This window comes from Callorhinus ursinus, unplaced genomic scaffold (assembly GCF_003265705.2).
Source record: "Callorhinus ursinus isolate GAN/ISIS: 27379988/994484 unplaced genomic scaffold, GSC_fseal_2.0 scaffold44, whole genome shotgun sequence".
Taxonomy (NCBI): domain Eukaryota; kingdom Metazoa; phylum Chordata; class Mammalia; order Carnivora; family Otariidae; genus Callorhinus; species Callorhinus ursinus.
This window is the reverse complement of record NW_027397106.1, coordinates 2,780,211-2,795,746: the sequence shown is the minus strand read 5'-3', so window position 1 is coordinate 2,795,746 and position 15,536 is coordinate 2,780,211. Positions and strand designations below refer to the sequence as shown.

The 15,536-nt window shown below is 54.5% G+C and overlaps 1 protein-coding gene across 1 annotated transcript; it reads right to left on the bottom strand.

Moving 5' to 3' along the window:
* Positions 1-3,410: 3,410 nt before the first annotated feature.
* LOC112832136 (keratin, type II cytoskeletal 6A-like) lies at positions 3,411-15,536 on the bottom strand. The gene is made up of 9 exons (XM_025882640.1): positions 15,057-15,536; positions 12,785-12,993; positions 10,171-10,231; positions 9,276-9,371; positions 7,129-7,293; positions 6,246-6,371; positions 5,555-5,775; positions 4,881-4,915; positions 3,411-3,613 (listed from the first exon to the last, which is right to left on the bottom strand). Exons 1-9 carry the CDS (start codon positions 15,534-15,536, stop codon positions 3,411-3,413), a joined length of 1,596 nt encoding a protein of 531 aa, XP_025738425.1.

The window sequence follows — 15,536 nt, the reverse complement described above, 5'->3', positions numbered from 1 at the left end:
GGCGGGGGAGAGGCAGAGAGGTGGCTGGAGGGGAGAGCGCGAGGCCCGAGTTCTCAAGCCAGCCCAGCTTCCCCCCTTTTATCTCACTGGGGGTGGAGGGCCAGGCAGAGTCAAACCCCAAATCACCACAAACAGGTTTATAAGCTTGGGATATTGGCAGCTGCTAAGTACCAAGGTGGATAATTAGGGTAGCGAAGAGCAAAGGGAAGGAGCAATGGGCAGTGTTGCTGTCCTCTTTCCTTGTTTATGGGGGCGATGAAAGGGGCCAACCAGACAAACGTTTGGCATGTTGCGTGGCTCAGCTTCAAGGAAAGGGAGATTTAGGACTTTATGCCATTTAGTGGTGGGGAGAGGCATGAATTATACACCCCCGTTGCCCAAGACTAGAGGCCAAATTAACTATGCTTGTGGATGCTCTATTTCCCCAAGGCTGCTTTTCTGCTTTTCTGCCGATGTGCCAGATCCAAGTGCCCTCCATAGGCTCTTGGGTGTTCCTAGAAGCTCCCTGGGAGGGAGGCTTTTGAGGTGGGAGAAGCCTCCACAAGCAGGTTGGGCCCTGCCCCTCCTCAGGCCAGGGGGCTGCTGGCTCTGGCTCGGTACCACTAAGGCTCCTGACATGGACTCCTGTCTCTGGGGCCCATTTAGTCCAAAAAAAGCCTGCAGGGGACTCAAGAGGAGATGCTTTGTGCTGGAGGAGGGGAGAGGAAGAGATGCTCTCCCCAAGACCCTTTGGACCCTCAAATATGCATTGATGTCAGCCATTAGGTTGACACTATTGTGTCACTAGCCTGTCCCCACTCCATCCCCAGCCTCCCCGAGGTAGACAGAGCCTGCCGTAATCTGAGGACATTTCCGGGGACCGTTGTTGCCCTCAGGAATTGCTCAGATGGATGCGGGATACCGGCTTCCTTCCCAGCACCCAGGTCACAGCTCTTTGGAGATGCTTGAAATGCCCCCCGCCCCTAACTCCCTTCCCTTTCCCTTTCCATCAGTTCTATCCATGAGACCTCTGCAGTTGCCGACTGTCTTTCCCTGCCATACTGGCTTTTTTCCAGGTCACAATTAAGCCAATAATGATAATAATAATAATAACATTTATTGGGCGTTTATTGAGTGCTGGGACCACGTCAAGCTCTACACCCACGACCTCATTTAATTGCATGACGGCACCGTGATGTAGTTTCTGCTTTCCAGATGAGAAACGTAAGGAGCAGAGTGATTAATTAAGCACCCCGAACCACGCAGCGCATCTGTGGCAGGCTGGGATTCGATCCCATTCTTTCTGTTGTCACCGTGCTCTGCTGCTCTGATGGAGAGAAGCCTGGTTGAGAATGGGGGTCTCCTGCTGATATGCACTGTCTTCTCTGCTCCACCTGAAGATTAGGAGCCTGGAGCTCCACAGTTTCGGTTTAACTGTGCTGTTTCACTGTCCCCTTCTTCCTAGTTTTGACTTTGGGTCCTAGAATGCTCGGGAGGGAAATTGGGGCTTGGGCAGGTCAGGGCTGTCACAGGAGGCCACGGGCAATGGTGGGAGGCAGAGGGGAGGTGGGGTGGGTCTTGTTGCATGATGGCAGGAGGGGGGGATTCCCATTCCGCCTTGGGGTAAGCATCACAGAGTGGGCCTAGGAGACGGTGTTAGAGGGGATGGTGGCAGTAAGAAGCCAGACCGCAGAGTACCCCCTCACCACTCCAAGGCCAGAGCATGGTGCAGTGACCTGTTGGGTCCCTGGGAGCCTAGGACCAGAGCTGGGGATCAGCGAGTAAGATGGTTGGCTGGATCTGTTGTGGGCGGAAGGCACTTGCTCCCAGAGAACACCGGTTCCAAGGCCGCCCTCTGAATGGGAGAGAAGACGCGGACTCTACCAAGACCTAGACGCCTTATTGAAGTGATATCAGGAAATAGGCAGGCATGCGGAGCAGGCAGTTCAGGAGGGTTTGAGACGATCAGAGCGGGGTGACCTTTTTTCTGACTTCATATCTCTCCTGTCTTCATGTCCACAACGGGCAGCCAGGCCCTGCTGGCCTTTGGAATGCATTTGGTCTTGAATGCATGGCAGGTGTGTGCCTACGCTGCTCCCCTCTTCCACCTCTCCTCTACCTCTGCTCCCTTCCCAGGCCGAGCAAGCATCCTCTGAGGGTGAGGAAAAATGCTGGAGGAAGGACTGCCTCTCTCCCGAGTCTGCCCTCTTAGGCCTTCCCTGTGGGGCAGGGGGTTTGGCGGACTGCCTTAAGAGTGTCAGTTCTAGCCAGGCCTGGGGCACGGACAAAGCCGCACTGCCGACGTGTCAGAGACAGGGAGATAGAAAAAGAAAGGTCAGGAGAAAGGCAGCAGGGGATATGTTGCCAAACAGATGAGTGGGAGAAGAAGAAAAGAGAGAAATGAAGGAGCAAAGGGGAGGGGTGGAGAGAGGAGACACACGGGGTGGCGGCGATGGAGGAGAACAAGGAGGGAGGGGGGAAAGAGCAAGGTAAGAAGGAAAGAGAACTTTCCAGAAAAGAGACATGGCTACCACAGAGCAAGGAGAGAGACTCCTGAGCCTGGAGGATTGTTCTGCGGGAGGATTCTCCCAGGGCCATTCTAACACAGGCTGATTGGGCTCCTCTGCCTGGTGCCTCTGCTGCCCGGCCGCCTTCCCACGCCTGGCCTGAGCCTGCCCCCCTCCCGCTCAGCAGCAGGGCAGCTCTGTGTGGGACGCTAATTCTAAGATTGGCTTAAACGAGGCAGATGTGAAAGGAAGTCGGCCATGAACTATCATGGCACGTAGCCCCAGGCCATGGAGAACTTTTGCGTTCTTGATAAAATCATTCTATTCTAGTATGAATAAGCGACTTGGTCATATTTTGAAGGGTGTTGATTTCGTATTCCAATATTCTGGTGGTGGGAATTGTCAGGGGAAGTGGCTGGGGGCCTGGCAGGGGACAAGACAGAAGGAAGTGAGGACACAACATGACTGTTGGGTTGGCAGCCTTCCCTGGTCGGAGGGGGCCTGCAGGAAAGGGTCCTGTTTGCAGTGAGAGAGCCCGCGCGTGGGAACTCTGGCCTAGACTACACGCAACTTCTCTGGGGGCACCAAGGTCAATTCTAAGCTCCCCCCTCCCCCATAAAGGACGGTGGGTGCCGTGGATCTGGCTCCGGTGGGAAGAGGAAGACCCTACTGCACCCCTGCTCTGGAAGCTGCTGACGGGCTAAGTCCTAGCCCAGGTCTTGGCACAGAGCAGTTGAGTGGGCATTAGTTGGAGTGGATGCCTGGAGACCCTGGAGGGCCCTGGGATAAGGAGCAAGGGGGGGTACGTCTGTGGGGACCCGTCTGGAGGCCGAGGGATGGACAAGGTGACAGCAAAGCGGCAGGCCTTAGGGCTGGGGATTGGGGGAGACTGGAGGGGGGCGCAGCCGAGGTGGGCGGGGCCCTTTAGCTCCTGTAACTCTTCTTGGTGGACGACGTCTTGGAGATGATGCGCACGCTGGAGCTGCTGCCGCCCATGCTGCGGCCGCTGGTGGAACTGAAGCCACCCCCGGAGCCGTAGCCCAGGCTGCAGCTGCAGCCGCTGCCTCTGGCCAGGCAGAGGCCACCACCTGAGCTGTAGCCTGTGTCCCCGCTGGAGGAGACCACGGCTGTGGAGAGAAGGCACAGGGTACCGCTAGCAGGCTCCCCCAGATCCCTGGGAGCCCCCCTCCCTGGCTCTAGGCCAAGGAGGGCCCCCTCCCGCAGGACTTCCTCAGGGAACAGGAATCTCCTGGGGCCAGGGGCCAGGGTCAGAGAGGGTGGGCATGGACTTGCTGCCTCAGCGTGAGTGTCTATATGGGACATCGCACTCTTCAAAGCTCTTTCACAGCTGTGACCATGTTGATCTCAACAGTCCTGAGAGGACACCATTACTGGAACGACCTCCACTTCCCAGAGGGAAAATGGAGGTACAGAGACATCAAGGTGCAAGCCCGGGGTCACACCTGCTGTGTCTGTTCCTCAGCTGCACAGGGCTCTCATACCGGACGGGGCGTGATGCCTCGTGTCCTGGGCAGGAGCGTAGGCTCCCATACTGGAAGAGGTCCTAAGGCCATCTGGGTGAACCTCCCCCAATTGCAATCACCTCTGACACATCACCAAAAGGCAATGGTTTATAGTACCCGCTCAAATACGTTCAGTGAGGGGGAGCTCACTACCATGGGACGCAGCTCCTCACAGCCTGTCAAACATTTGAAGATGCCTCATTGACCTCCCCTCTCTGTCCAGTTCTCCAGCTGAAGCATTCTTATTCCTTTTATCAACTGGTTTCAAGCCCTCCCCCATCCTGGGTTTCTGGCCTCCCTCGTGTGCTCTGAGCCACCATGGGACTAAGGAGACTCTCCATCTCATGCCCAGGACTCACCACTGCCTGAACATCCCTCCCCCTGCGGGGTCATTCCGAGAGATGATTCTTCCTGCTCTCCCCTCTGTGAGCTGAGGCCGAGCCATGCTCTACTTGTTCCATTAATTTGCTTCAATTCTAGATACGATTGTTTCCTTTTAACCAGTTTACTAACCTCTTGTTAGTTGTGTGAGTTTGAATCCTGCCAGAACTAGCTAAGGAATCGCGTTCAGGCTGCGGACCCATCACTCTGTATGTTGTCCTGTCCTGTGACTGGGGTCCTCTGGGGGCCAGAGTGGAGTCCTTCCTGTGGACAGGGGACCCCACCAGGACTGGTCCTGGGTGGTGAGGTCTCACCACAAGTTTCTTTTGAGTCCACAAAAGGGAAAGGCCAAAGAAGAGGGGGTCTCCACAGAGCTCTTAGGAGGGTCTTAATGACATCCCCGCCCATATCTATCACCAATTCTTTGTTAGTGATGCTATTGCTTCTGTTTTGATGCCCACTTTTCTATTTTCCCAAGACATTTACTCACAGATGTTCACGGGTCCGACGCCTTCCCCAGTGAGTCTGTTGCGGGGGGGGAGGGGGTGGGTGGAGAGAGAGAGACATTTCATTTGCTGAGAAGTTGAAGAGCCCAGGGCTCTTGCATTGCAGCTATCAGCACAGAGTGCTTACTGTGTGCCAGGCCTGTGCTTAGCAAGCCTTTTGTTCATCTAGCTAATATGAATCTGTGGGGGGGAAATCTAGAAGAGAGACCAAATCAAAATACATAGAGAAACGGGGAGAGGGATGCGTGTTCACTAGGTGGAGAGGGATGCGCATTCACTAGGTGGAGAGGGACATTCAGACTGTAGGCATCTCTGGGCAAACATGGAGCCCCTGAGGCCCTTCCCCGGTGTGGCCTGGGGGCTGGGCAGGAATGGCCCTGCTTATGGCCTTCCAGGTAGTCATGTGCCACCTCTGCCTGACACTGTCACCCTGACCCTCTGCCCCAGGTCCAGCAGCAACGATGGGAGAGGCTGAGACTGCAGGGTGCCTCTGGGGAGCAGCTGCATCTTAACCTTGTTTCTGCCTTTGGAATTTCTATCTGGGGCCTGACACTCGGGGGCTCTTGGTGTCTGTGGCGTGGGTGCTCTAGTGGCATCTGTTTGAGCCACGGTGGGAGCCATGGTACTTGAGCAGCCATGGTCGGGGAAGGCCCCCCACCTGCCCTCCTCGCCCTCCAGCAGCTTGCGGTAGGTGGCGATCTCGATGTCCAGGGCCAGCTTGACGTTCATGAGCTCCTGGTACTCGCGCAGCTGCCGGGCCATGTCCTGCTTGGCCTTCTGCAGGGCGTCCTCCAGCTCGGCCAGCTTGTGCTTGGCGTCCCTGAGGGCCAGCTCCCCGCGCTGCTCGGCATTGGCGATGGCGTTCTGGAGCGTGGCGCACTCTCTGGGGAAAAAAGGAGTTTGTGAGGTCGCCCACAGAGAATGCAGTAAGATGTGCATTTAAGGTTAAAAATATGGGAGAATTTCCTGAAATGGATTTCAAGCAAAGGAGATTGGAGCTTCATCATCTTTAAAAATAAGATTAACCGCTGTCCTTCTTGGTTAATTTGAGGCTTAGCCGTAACGGAGAAAATGATTTTGGGAGAGTCCTTTCTGATGCCACGCTTCTCTGCATAGTTTTGCCTTGTATGCCCCTGGAGGACAGACCCTTCCCTCGAGGAGCAGCTGCTGGGTAGATCTCAGAATGAAGGTTCCGACTTCCCTGGTGGGGCGGGAGACCGCACAGTTACATTCCTGGATGGTCACTCATCGGGGGAGGCTTCTCTCTGCAGGGGCCGAGTTGGGACCAGGCCCAGGTCTGCCGGTGGGCAGGGGCATGGATGGGATGTCTGCTGGGAGCTCAGCCCTACCTGCTTCTTCAGGTTATCAATCTCGGAGCGCAGTCTCTGCATCACGCGGTTCAGCTCGGAGATCTCCATCTTGGTGGTGCGGAGGTCATCCCCATGCCGGCCAGCAGACTGCTGCAGCTCCTCATACTGGGGGAAGGGGATGGTCAGGCCAGAGGAGAGGTGGCCGTGGCTTCCCAGGGCCCAACAGGCTTCCAGGGTGCTGCTTGGAAGTGCCTCCCTTTGCCCCCACTGCTGCTTTCCATCAGATTCCATCTGCACTGTCCCTTGGCTCTGCCCCTCGCTCTCCATGCCTGCAGGCCCCACCCCACAGCTGGACCCGTCCTGTGTCTGGTCTCTCATCCTCCCCCCCCCCACATCAGGTATCCTCACAAGCTCAGCAGCACACAGGGTGCCTGTCAGTCTCGGATTTTTAAGCTCTTTCATATTTGTGGCTCCCCTGCTCAGAGTGTTTGCTCTCTAACCTGGAAAATCTCATTGTGTGGCCCATGTCGAGCCTTTGGTCCCAGCCCCTTGGCCACCACCAGCTGCACCTCCCTTCTCTGGATCCAGGAGGCTGAGCCTTGCTCTTATTCCTACCTTCCCTCTCTGGTTCCTGCTAGCTGGTGCTGTCCAGCAGTCCCTTGTTGGCTTCTATAGAGCATTGGAGATGCGTCCATCCTCCCCCTTGCAGAGGATTGACCACCTCCTGCCTTCATCTGGTTGCTCCCCCAGGTCCCGATGGTGCTGCCTGAGGGGTGCTCCCGATAGAGGGTAAGCCCCAGGCTGAACTCATCCCTTTGACCCCATCAGACTGGGACACCTGACAGAACAAGCTCTTACCTAATTTGCCTTTGAAATCCCAGTTCTCTAAGATTGTTTCCTGGACTTGACCTTGACGCCTCACCTTGGTCTGGTACCAGGACTCGGCCTCAGCCCGGCTGCGGTTGGTGATGTCCTCGTACTGGGCCTTGACCTCAGAGATGATGCTGTCCAGGTCCAGCTTGCGGTTGTTGTCCATGGACAGCACCACAGAGGTTTCTGAGATCTGGGCCTGAAGCTGAGCCAGCTCCTGTGAGGGGGCCCAAACGGAAGAGCTGAAGCAGGGTGTGTGTGTGTGTGTTGGGAGACAGTGTCCAGGCCCGGGAAACAGACCATGACATTGAGGACCTCACTTGTACTGTTGGGATGCAGCATCTTGTATAGGCCTGAAGGGCTGGGAAGGACATTAGGGAGGTCACTGAGTTTACACTCGGGCTTGACTGTCACCTCATCTGCGCGCAGGGAGAAGCCACACGGGGAACTCCAGCTGGCCTCCTCCAGAAGTCACTCCCACTGTCAAGGGAGTGCACCTTGCGGGGACCTGTCAGTGGCGGGCTGGCTCATGTTCTGAGAAAACACAGCCTTTCACACCAAATAAAGAAATCCTCTTGTGACCGAAAACTGAGTCAGAAGGAGCCAGAAAGCTCTGCTTGGTCTCAGTCCTGTTGCCCAACGTGGCTCCTCCCTGCTCCTCAGGGATGGGAAAAGGAAATCAGCTCAAGACCGCAGAAAGGGCACCGGAACAAAGCATTCGAGTCTGGAATCTGCCAAGAGGGTTAGATCACTTCTCTGAGTCTCAGAGGGGCTGGTCCTAGCACTGTTTCACAGGCTTTCTGCAAGGATTAAATCAATTCATGTCTACATAACACGGTTTTTGAAACAGTAAACCACAATTAATTTGTTAATGATCACTTTCCAGAATCATCTAAGATGGCGGTTCCCAAGATGGGATCCTGAGACCAGCAGCAGCAGCATCACCTGGGAACTTGCTTGAAACGCAACTTTTTGGCTTCTACCCTAGATTCACTGAATCAGAACTGGTGTTTTGACAAGCAGTCTAGAAGATTCTGATGCACTTTAAAATTTGAGAATCCCTGGTCCACAGCACAAATCTAGTAAAAAATATTCCTCTCCTTTGTTTATTAATAATTGGTTCATGCATTTGCTGCTTCAAGCAGTTATTATTTTGTTGTTGTTTTGCAATATGTTTTTCCCACATAGTTTTCCTGGTAGCTGACCTAACCTGGGCGGTGGGGGGGGTTTGGTCTCAGGCCACATGCTTGCAGTTGTCAGCATTGCAGTGAACAAGCAGAGAAAAATGATGTCTTTTTGCCCTATGTGGGCAGCAGGGTGGTCACTGCACCTGTCCAAAGCCATGGATCCCATGTTCCTGCTCCTGGAACATGACCCACTTCTGTTGGGCACCAAACATATGCAGTGCACGGGCATATCACCTGTCCTTACCAGGCCTACCTGGAGGCACACAGTGCACCCCGCACCCCATCTCGACCACTCTACCTCACTCGCTTGCCTCCAGCCACCTTGACCTCCTCCTGGCATTCCTGGATCCTCAGTTCTTCCCGTTTCTCATCAGATATCACCCACCTCCTGCCTGCCACCGTTCCTTGTTTCTCTCCATCAGCCCTACTATGCCTGAAATGGTGTAGTTATTCAATCCTCCCTGTGCCACCTGTGTTCTCCACTGTAATAGAAGCTCCAAGAGCTTAGGGGCTTTGTTGTGTCTGCTCAGCACTGCCCTTGCAGCCCCGAGGACGGTGTCTGGCATACGGAAGTGCACGATGATACATGTCCTCAGGAGAACCAGGTATTTGTGCTGGGTGCTTCTAGAAGCACCCGAGGGCTCACTAATTGCCGCTTGGTTTGTGAAATTGCATCATTCTGCAGCCTCTCTAGGAAGAGTAGCTGGTAAATTTGAGCTGGGCTGGATGAGCCAGGATGCTCAGCTACGTCTCGGGAGAGCATGTGCAATTCATTGACAGGCAGGTTTTTTGTCTGACCACCAGCACATGCGTGGTCCAAGTGGTCAAGTTTGAATTTCTTGCCTGACCGCCCAGCTGCTCCAGGGAGCCTTGTTTTGTTCCTCGGTAGGGAAAACAGCATCTGCTCCATGAATTCCAACCTGGAGACGGGCTAGGGAGCAGAGAGGAGACGAGGGAAGGAGCCTGCAGCCTGTGTACCCAGCCCAGGCCCCCAGCCCCTGACACTGCTTACCGCATTGTAGAAAGCTCTCAGGAAGTTGATTTCATCAATTAAGGCATCCACCTTGGCCTCCAGCTCCACCTTGTTCATGTAGGCAGCGTCCACGTCCTGGGCACAGAACATGCTGTCACTCTGAGGCCCATCCTTGGCGGGGCAGCCAGCCCCTCTGGCTGAGCGTTAGGCTGGAGAACGTCAGCGCCCAGGGATGAGGGCATTTCTTTGTTCCAGGCTCTGGAGTGGAACTTGCAGGATGGCGAAGACTATGTGGGGACCAGGGCTCTCAGGGAATGCTCACCCGCTCCCCAGCTGGTGCCACATCGACAGATCTTGGGTCACCTGCATGTGGTGAGGTCAACCCCATCCTGGGCCTGTGGGCCTCGGCTGCCTCTGGGCTCTCCCAGACTCTCCCCAGGCCCTCCTCCTCACACTCTCGGCCCCCTTCTGCGCTGCACACACTGCTATTCTGATTCCTATTTCCCTCCACCAGCTAGTTTCCCCTCCCTCTGCCTGCCCCTGCTGAGCAGGAAGGCCCACCACTCCGTGGAGCCAATCCCTGTCCTGCCCTGGTCCTCTTGAGCCTGACTTGATGTCCTGGAGCCTTAGCTCTGCACAGGGCCCATTTTGCTTGTTTCTCCCTGCAGGGACTCCACACGGAGAGGGGCTGGTGTCGTGATTTATAGCGGGGACTCTGGAGTCCCGGGTCCTGACTCATTTCTGATTTTCTGGGTAACGTTGGGTCACTTACTTAACCTGCCTGAGCCTGAGTTTTCTCACTTGTAAAGTAAAACCTGCTTCAAAGATTAGCTACGTGAATTAAAAGTTGCGAGGCCGCTGGTTTCAGGGGTGTCACTGCCAGAAGGGGCGCCTTGGGCCTGGGAGCCAGGAGGGAGCAGCTCTGTCCCCTCACCTTCTTGAGCACCACAAATTCATTCTCTGCCACTGTGCGCCTGTTGATTTCTTCTTCATACCTGCGGGAAGGATCACGAAGGGGGTTGTCAAGGTGGTCACTTTGTAATATATAAAAATATGGAATCAGTATGTTGTAAGCTTGAAACGAGTATCATATTGTATGCTGATCATAAATCAATACAGAGAAGTGGATGGGTGTTAGGAGCAGGGTTCTGGGAATGAGGTCTAACAGGGGGGCTGTAGGTGGGTAGGCGGTGTGGGTCTCCAGAACAGCCATGCAGAGTGAGCTACTGGAGCATAGCTCTCCCACTACACATGTGTCCCCATCCCAAGTCAATCACACAACCACTTCTGTCCAAATACAACTCAAGCCCAAAACAACAGTAAAGCAGAACCACCCCTCATTCCTTCTGAGGTTGTCTTTCTTGAGGCTTTGCTCTGTAGAGTGCTGACGTTTCCATAAAGGGGTCAGCAGGCTTCCCTTTTTACCCCCTGCTATTGCCCTAAGCCAAACAGAAAGGAGGAACAGAGGGGTAGTCTGGCCCAAGGCAGACAGCCCCAGGCCTTGCACCTGGGTGCAAGGAGGCCAGGGTGGCTCCACCACCCTGTGGCACCCTCATGTTGCCTTGCTTAGCTGGACTGAACCACGGAGAGGGAGCGGTCCTCAAGCTAATAGGGGCCCTCCCTCCCCCACCCGCCCAGGCTTCCCATTTTTCAATTTGCCCCTAGACAGCAGCCCCTCTCCCCTCCTGCCCCTCCAGGGGCAGCACGTGGAGGTGCCCCCTTGCTCACTGAGCTCTGGGAAGGAAGCTTTCCCTCTGCTCTAGGTAACCCATTTCCTTCCCAGCCCTCCTAAGCCTCAGTGAGCCCCACCCTCTTAGCAGCTCTGGGCAGTTGGGGTTTGGGCTTTGTCTCTTCCATCTCCCAGCTGAGTAACCTAGGGCAGGTCACTTAACCTCTCAGAGGCTCTCTCTCATCTCTGAATGGCGTGTCATTATTTTTTTAAAACCACAAGTACTCCCCCGCACTAAGTGTATGTGGGATCGCCTCGCTTTTACGTTGCTTCCACTGTCCAGTAGGATCTGAGAAAAGCTCATTCCCGCCGCTGAATGTTCAGCACTGTACCTTCTCCAGAGTGGATGTCGTTTTCCCTATTGCTTCCCCATGCTGCCTTTTAATGAAATCTGAACATCTTCTCTTCACCTAACTCCATGCAACTGTCCTCACCTTCTGTGTTTTCCAGCTCACAGGCCCTCCCCCTGCCTGGGCCTCGTCAGGGCCCTGTCACAGGAACATCACTGTCCATTAACCAGGACACACTCTTCAACAAATGACCCCATCCTCCTCCCCTGTGCCTCTTTCTTTCTCCACCTTGAGCTTTGGTCTCCTCCTCCAGGAAGCCTTCTTGGACTGAAACACTGTTACTTCATGTTGCATACATGTTCTAAATTATCCATCTGCACTTGTTTCTCTTGCCTGTGTCTGCATCACTACACACCTAATCATCCCTATAATAAAGATAGCTAACGCTTATTAACAACTTACTATATGCCAGGCACTGGACACCCTACCAAGTATTTCACATGCAAGCTTTGATATGATATTCCCAACCCCTACGAGGTGGGCACTATTAATATCCCCTTTAGCAGACAAAGGAACTAGGGTTCAGAGAGTCAGAGGTCGTTCAGTTAGTAAGTAGGTGAGCCAAGATTCTAAATCCACTGACTCTAGATTCTATAGTGTTGTGCAAGAGAACTTTCTGTGATGATGGAAATGCACTGTATCTGCATCCACTCTGGGACCCATTATCCACATATGGCAACTGAGCACTTGAAGTGTGGCTAGTGTGACTGAGGAGCTAAAATTTAAGTTTTATTTAACTTTAATTAATTTAAATTTAAACAGCCACAGGTGGGTGGTGGCTACCATTTAAACTCAACTCAGACCTGAATTCTCATTACATTATACAACTATAACCAAAACTCCCCATCAAGTCACTTATTTTGTTTGGACCAAGAGCATTAGAAATAAATTAAAACAATAAAAATAAGAAGCTGCTTGAATCCATAGGCACGAGCATGCTATCATGTTTAGTGGGCTCTGTGCGTGTGTGTGTGTGTGTGTGTGTGTGTGTGTGTGTGTGTGTGTGTGTGTGGTTCCATGGAGAAGGCCTCAAATCTGTCTCCTTTTGCTTTGTTCCCGGCCTTGGCCAGGGTTGGGGTGAGTGTGCGCACGTCGTGTAAGTTAGCAATGGGGCTGAGTTGAACAAATGTGACAGCGGGAGTCTATGGGTTTCATTCTTAACTCATGAGTTGCCACCTGCACAACACTGGCTAAGTCAGAGCCTGTCTCTGATCCTTACTGTCCCCATCTGCAGAGTTTATACGGTGGTCGTGCAAACCCTGCTCTTTGCGCCCGTGCCAGTCATCATCATCATCTCCAGCCCCACCCCTCCCCAAAGCCTCAACATTCTTGGCCACAGGGCCCCAGGTCTTTTTCTGATTCCGCCTCGCTGCCCTGAGGGTGCGTCCTACTGCCTCCCTGGACTGGACGCTTGCAGAGAGCGGGGCCTCCCCAGGACCCTTGGGGCATCCGGCTGAGTGTTTACTCACTTGTTCTTGAAGTCTTCCACCACGTCCTGCATGTTCTTCAACTCCGTCTCCAGCCGCGTCCGCTCGCCACCCAGGCAGTCCAGCTGCCGCCTCAGGCTGCTGATGTAGGCTTCAAACATGGGCTCGATGTTGGCCCTGGTGGTTTTATGCTCCCGCAGGAGGCTCCATTTGGTCTCCAGGACCTTGTTCTGCTGCTCCAGGAACCGCACCTGCCCCGGCCAGAGGGGAGAGACTGTGAGGGCTGCCCTGTAGCAGCCTCCCGGAGAGCTCTGTAACATAGGGCGCCCCAACAGTGCAGGGAGGCCCTCCAGGAGCTTGGAGTCCAGGTGGCAGGCTCCTCCTGGTCCTTACCCTGGAAGGATCCTGCAACGTAGATAGCCACCCAAATGTGGGTGCAATGGGCCTGGGAGACAGGCGGCGGCTTGGTGCGGAGGTGGGAGAAGTAAGGAGGACCAGGACCAGAGGGGCTGGAGACCATCTGCATCCACCAAACCGTACTGATGTGCAGTAGCTGAAGGAAATAACTCTCTACCATCACCTTACTGGTCGGGATTTCGATTTCCATTAAATGGGCAGGAGGTTCTTGGCAGAAAATGTAGTCTGTCCATTTTCTTTCCTACGTGATTTCTCTAGATCTAGAATCTGAACTCAGTTGCCCATGCAGTCCAGGAACGCTGAAATGGGTCACTCTAAAGTCACGTTGGGGGACCTGGGCACAATGCCAGCCATGTCCCTGGCCAGCTGTGTGGCCTGGGCAAGCCCCTTCTGCTCTCTCAGGTCCCCTGTGGTCTTGTGCTACTCGTCTGGTTCGCTTGAATTGCACTCATCTATCTGCTCCTCCGTCTGGGAGGCAGCCTTGGGAATATGTGAAACCTTTCTCCTTACACAAAGTCCTTCCTTTGGGAGTCCATGGAGTGATACACGGCCTCAGAGTGAAGGAACAAAGGAGCCTCCAACACCTTGGCGATGGCAGTGGGCCTCCAGAGGGCCTTTAACAAATGCCCCTCTTGGGGCGCCTGGGTGGCTCAGTCGTTAAGCGTCTGCCTTCGGCTCAGGTCACGATCCCAGGGTCCTGGGATCGAGCCCCGCATCGGGCTCTCTGCTCAGCAGGGAGCCTGCTTCTCCCTCTCTCTCTGCCTGCCGCTCTGCCTACTTGTGCTCGCTCTCTATCTCTCTGTCAAATAAATAAATAAAATTAAAAAAAAATGCCCCTCTTGCCCTTCCCGCCTTTCTTCTCTGCTGTCAGAAGGAGGGCAAGCCTGACCTCAAGTCCCTCCTTATCACACCCCCTTTCCCCTCCAGCCCCCTCCAGATGAACCCAGCAAAGGAGGGCCTGCCTATTCCCCTCAGAGCCAGTCTCCTGGGAACCTCACATCTGTTGGTGCAAATACAAGGCCAAGTGGGGTGACACGGGTGATCAAATGGAAGAACCCCTGGCTCAACAGTCCCTGGGGTTAGACTGGTGCATTGGAAGATCTGCGACCCTTGGATGAGGCATTCCATAGCCTGTTAGACCTGCAGAGCCACCTTAGAGTCTGTCCAATCCAACCGAGGCCCAAGAAGTTAGGGGATGTTCTCCTAGCACTAGAGTCTGGGTTGGAAGAGTCCAGCACTCTTCCTTCCAGGTCCCATATATGGAGCCTGAACAAGCCAGGTCCTTGAACTGGTTCTTTCCGGACAAAGCAACCAGCTCAGGTGTGAAGCAGTGGTAGAATAAAATAGAATAGCTTCTTTCCCCGGACCTGGGGACATCCCTAGGAGTACAGGCCTTCCCTCAGGGTGCACTCAGGGCTGATGTCACAGCTCAGCTCTCGCCAGAAGAAAAGTGGGAAAGCCGGCCCCTCGCCAACCACTCAGCTTCCCCACCATACCCAAGTCACCAGGGAGGTCACCGCAGGAGGATTTGTCCCTTTTAACTGCAGGGAAAGGTGACCCCAGCCTGTTTCTCATAACCTTTCATTCCTTCATTCCTTTGCCTACAAAATGATCCCTTTTTGCTGTCTAACCTTAAGCCCAGTACACATTCCCTATCCACCAAAAGAGCAATGACCTTTCAGTAGGTCAGATAGCTCTGGAGTGTGGAGATGAACATTTTTTTGCTCCCACCTCAACAAGGTGGGAAACTGCTCCCTTCTTCACTGGGTCAGCAGTCTTCCCAGCCCCCAGGATCGCAGGTCTTGGGCAAGTCCCACTTGACCTCAGAAAAGCACAGAAAGCAGAGATACCCCGGGTACCTGCTGCTTTCCCGGTGGGGACCCCTCTTGCCTCTCACCTTGTCAATGAAGGAGGCGAACTTGTTGTTGAGGGTCTTGATCTGCTCCTTTTCCTCCTTTCGCACCCGCTGGAGGGAGGGATCAATCTCCAGGTGGAGGGGGGTCAGGAGGCTTTGGTTGACAGTGACCCCCTGGATGCCCCCGGAGCCAGACATCATCCCGCCTCCAAATCCGTACCCCCCGAAGGCTCCCCCGGCTCTGTAGCCCATGCCTCCGAGACCCAGCCCATAGCTGGCACCCCCACTGCCGGCCCGGCTGCAGCGATAGCCTCCACTGATGGAGATTCTCTTGCTACCCCCAAAGCTGCGGAGGCTCCTGGTCCCGAAGCCACCCCCAAAGCTGCCCCCGAAGCTCTTCCCGCCCTGGGACACAGAGACAGAGCTGAAGCTAGGCCGGCAGCCTGGGAGGAGGCTGGCCGAAGAAGCACTAAAGTTCCGAGCGCCTCCTGACTTGATGGTGACAGAAGATCGTTGGGTCAT

Bases quoted from the DNA above. Each gene is read 5' to 3' on its own strand.
- LOC112832136 (XM_025882640.1), bottom strand. From the start codon at position 15,536: ATGACCCAACGATCTTCTGTCACCATCAAGTCAGGAGGCGCTCGGAAC. The intron at 9,372-10,170 runs GTGAGGGGACAG...TTCTGTGCCCAG, and splicing joins AATTTGTGGTGCTCAAGAAG to GACGTGGACGCTGCCTACAT. The intron at 5,776-6,245 runs GTAGGGCTGAGC...TTCCCCAGAGAG, and splicing joins TTGATAACCTGAAGAAGCAG to TGCGCCACGCTCCAGAACGC.